At 41.1% G+C, this 2,938-nt stretch overlaps 1 protein-coding gene across 1 annotated transcript in view; it reads right to left on the minus strand.

Moving 5' to 3' along the window:
* LOC114922942 (rac GTPase-activating protein 1-like) overlaps positions 1–2,938 on the minus strand; it is a gene marked incomplete at its 3' end in the record, with an annotated part of 17,116 nt that overhangs the window by 9,427 nt on the left and 4,751 nt on the right. The window contains exon 2 of the mRNA XM_029285168.1: positions 1,384–1,586. Coding sequence (XP_029141001.1) covers positions 1,384–1,586 — 203 coding nt within the window. The remainder of the gene's footprint in view (positions 1–1,383; positions 1,587–2,938) is intronic.

A 2,938-nucleotide genomic window follows, 5' to 3' on the forward strand; every position in this document is an offset into this window, starting at 1 on the left:
ATAATAATAATAATAATAATAATAATAATAATAATAATAATAATAATATCCTGCGACGATATCTGTAATACCATCAAACATCCACATCTGCCTATCCCAGGTCCTGGGTAAGGACTCGATAGGTAGACAAAATGCCAAATCCAGTCTGAACATCTGGCTGACTGTGCGATGATCCATAAATAATAATAATAATAATAATAATAATAATAATAATAATAATAATAATAATAATAATAATAATAATAATAATAAAATAAAATAGAAATGCCACCATCCTTCTCAATCCCTTCCTCTCCAGGTAGAAAAGTTTTTGTCAATTTAGAAAATACAAAGTATGGGAGTTCACTCCAATGCGTGTAGTAGGGATTAGCAGAGAGGATGTTGAGGAGGGGGTATGCCTAAAAGGTATGTGGTGGCAGTGTATGGCACACCAAAGGGAAAATGAACCTAGGGAATTTAACATGGAGGACATCTAAGGAAGAATGGGGGAGCCTTCCAAATGTCATCCTATGGGAGCAGCTCTGTGTCATGGTTCCGGCTGAAAAGCCCAATGAAGTAAATCCACCAGAGACATTGCAATCTCTAACATAAAACTTTATTAGGTATAGCATGCCGGCACAGTAAAAGGAATTCCAGCTCTGGCAATATGGCGGGAAAAAGATAATTAAAAGAGTAAAACCTCCCCTCCCCTCTCTGACAGTTCAGGTCACATTGTCCAATTAGTCTTTGAAAGGTTGTTATGGAAAAACAGACTCTGTTCGCCAAAACATTTCTTCAGTGACCTCGATAGAAACCACCTGTGAATTCCAAAATCTTTCCCCCTCGCCCCCATACCTGTAGGCAAGCTAGAAGCATCATGGCAGTTCTAATGCGAGGGGTCTTCATAGCTTGACACCTGTTGCTCTAGACCAGAGGTGGGGAATGAGGGCCCCTTTATGACTTGTGGACTTCCAACTCCCAGAATTCCTGACCCAGCATGGCTGGCTCAGGAATTCTGGGAGTTGAAGTCTACAAGCGATAGAAGGGCCATCCTCCCCCACTCCTGTCCTAGACAAAAACATTTTTGAGAAGTATAAAAATCCAATAGATGCACTGAATGAAATATGGTAGAAATGTTAACACTGACACTAATATAGTAACCATTAGCCTCATACTCTTAAATATGGTTCTATTGCCACGTTTTCTGGTGCTATTAAGGATTCAAATCCAATTATAGCTGGAAGGCCAGAGGTGGTCCACTCTTGTTTTCAGATTAAGGGGCTATTTTTCCTAAAATCTATTACTTGACCGAAGAGATACTATTCATTTTCCTACCTCTCCCACTCACGGTGGTTTTCTCATTCTGGGAATGCTGTTTCTGATAAGAGAATAAAATTCACAAACCTGCTTTTCCAGCTCAGCTTCTGCCCAACGTCTTTTCTTCATTTCTACCTCTACTTGGTTCTGGGCATGTTTCAATTTCACCTGCAGCACAGAACACTCAGATTCTGATTGGCGTAACTGTTGCCTTGTCTTCTTCAGATCACAATCCAGCTGGCAGCATCGCTGGCGCATCTTCTCAAGACACTCAGCAATCTGAAGGTATTCTGAACAGATGCATGGGTTCAGTATCGGGATCTTGATGGCAAGGGCTTAGAATTACCTATGTGTAAATGAACTTTGCAAGTACATATGTATCTTATATCTACCCAAGAATAACATGAGTTAAGATGAAAAATATCAAAATGAACCAAGAGAATGGGTTCCCCTGCGTATTAAAAAAAAGGGGTACAGGAAGTGTAATTTTCTCTCCATTCTTACATAATCAAAGAGTTTCTAGATTCTGGCCAACCTACTTGCAGGAAGCACTGATGCTATACCCAAAATAACACAGAATGCTTGAATTAACACAGTTCCTCACCACTTTCTATCAAGCCCCACTAACAGGATTCTAAAGATAATATGATCAAAGTTCCATTAGAACAGCATCCTCTTAGCCCACTGATTAATGGGCCAATTGAATTGCCCCAGTTCTGACAGCTGCCATGGTAAGGACAGAAATATTTAATGAGAGATTGTTCAAGAGGTTGTATTCTGTGTCTTTGTACCAATGCTTAATTGTTCTATAGAATCCATCCCAAGTTGTGAAATCGCCAAATTAACAATGGCCCATGCCAATACAGCTCTTCTCTTGAAATCTCAGGAAACTTCAGTGGGAACTTTGCTGGATTCCCTCTTCTTTCTCATGCACCTTAAAACATTTCTTGCTATCTTTACAGCATTTTGCAATAGCTAGAGTAGGATGCTATTCAGGTATTTTGAATTTATAGCACCTGCAATCCATTACTTTTTATCATGCTGCCTGACTTTGGTGAGAGTTGCAACCTCTGGAGAGCTTCAGATCACTTATTCATCCTCTAGAACAGGACCTTACATGATGGGAGTTGACTTAAACCAGGGGTCTCAAACTGCCAGCCTACGGGCTGGTTGCATAATGCGGAGGTCGCACCAACCCCAGCTCCAGCAATGTGAAAAAAGTTGCGATATGTCGTGACACATCACGTGACATGGCGAGTTTGACACCCGTAACTTAAACAGAAGATGGTGCTTTTCTGATACTCTCACTTTATATATATTCTTTTGCTTGTGAGCCAGATATTGTTCTAAAGACTGCTTGAAAATAGCAAAACCACTAAATAAGATCAATACAAATATGAAAAGTAGCAAAAATTATATGTACTGTAGACTTGGCAGCCAATTTGGAGGGGAGGGCCGAGGACTTTGCGCAATATCTGCATGACAAAGTCGCGCGGATCCGGGAAGGCTTGGACTCTGACTGGTTGGCCCAGGGGGAGGAGACGGAAGCAGGTCTTGAGACGGTTATATGGGAGGAGTTTGACTCTGTTGCTCCCGAGGACGTGGACAGGGTCTTGGGAGGGCTGAATGCAACCACATGTTT

The sequence above is a fragment of the Protobothrops mucrosquamatus genome, unplaced genomic scaffold (assembly GCF_001527695.2).
Source record: "Protobothrops mucrosquamatus isolate PMUCROS unplaced genomic scaffold, P.Mucros_1.0 scaffold1362, whole genome shotgun sequence".
Taxonomy (NCBI): domain Eukaryota; kingdom Metazoa; phylum Chordata; class Lepidosauria; order Squamata; family Viperidae; genus Protobothrops; species Protobothrops mucrosquamatus.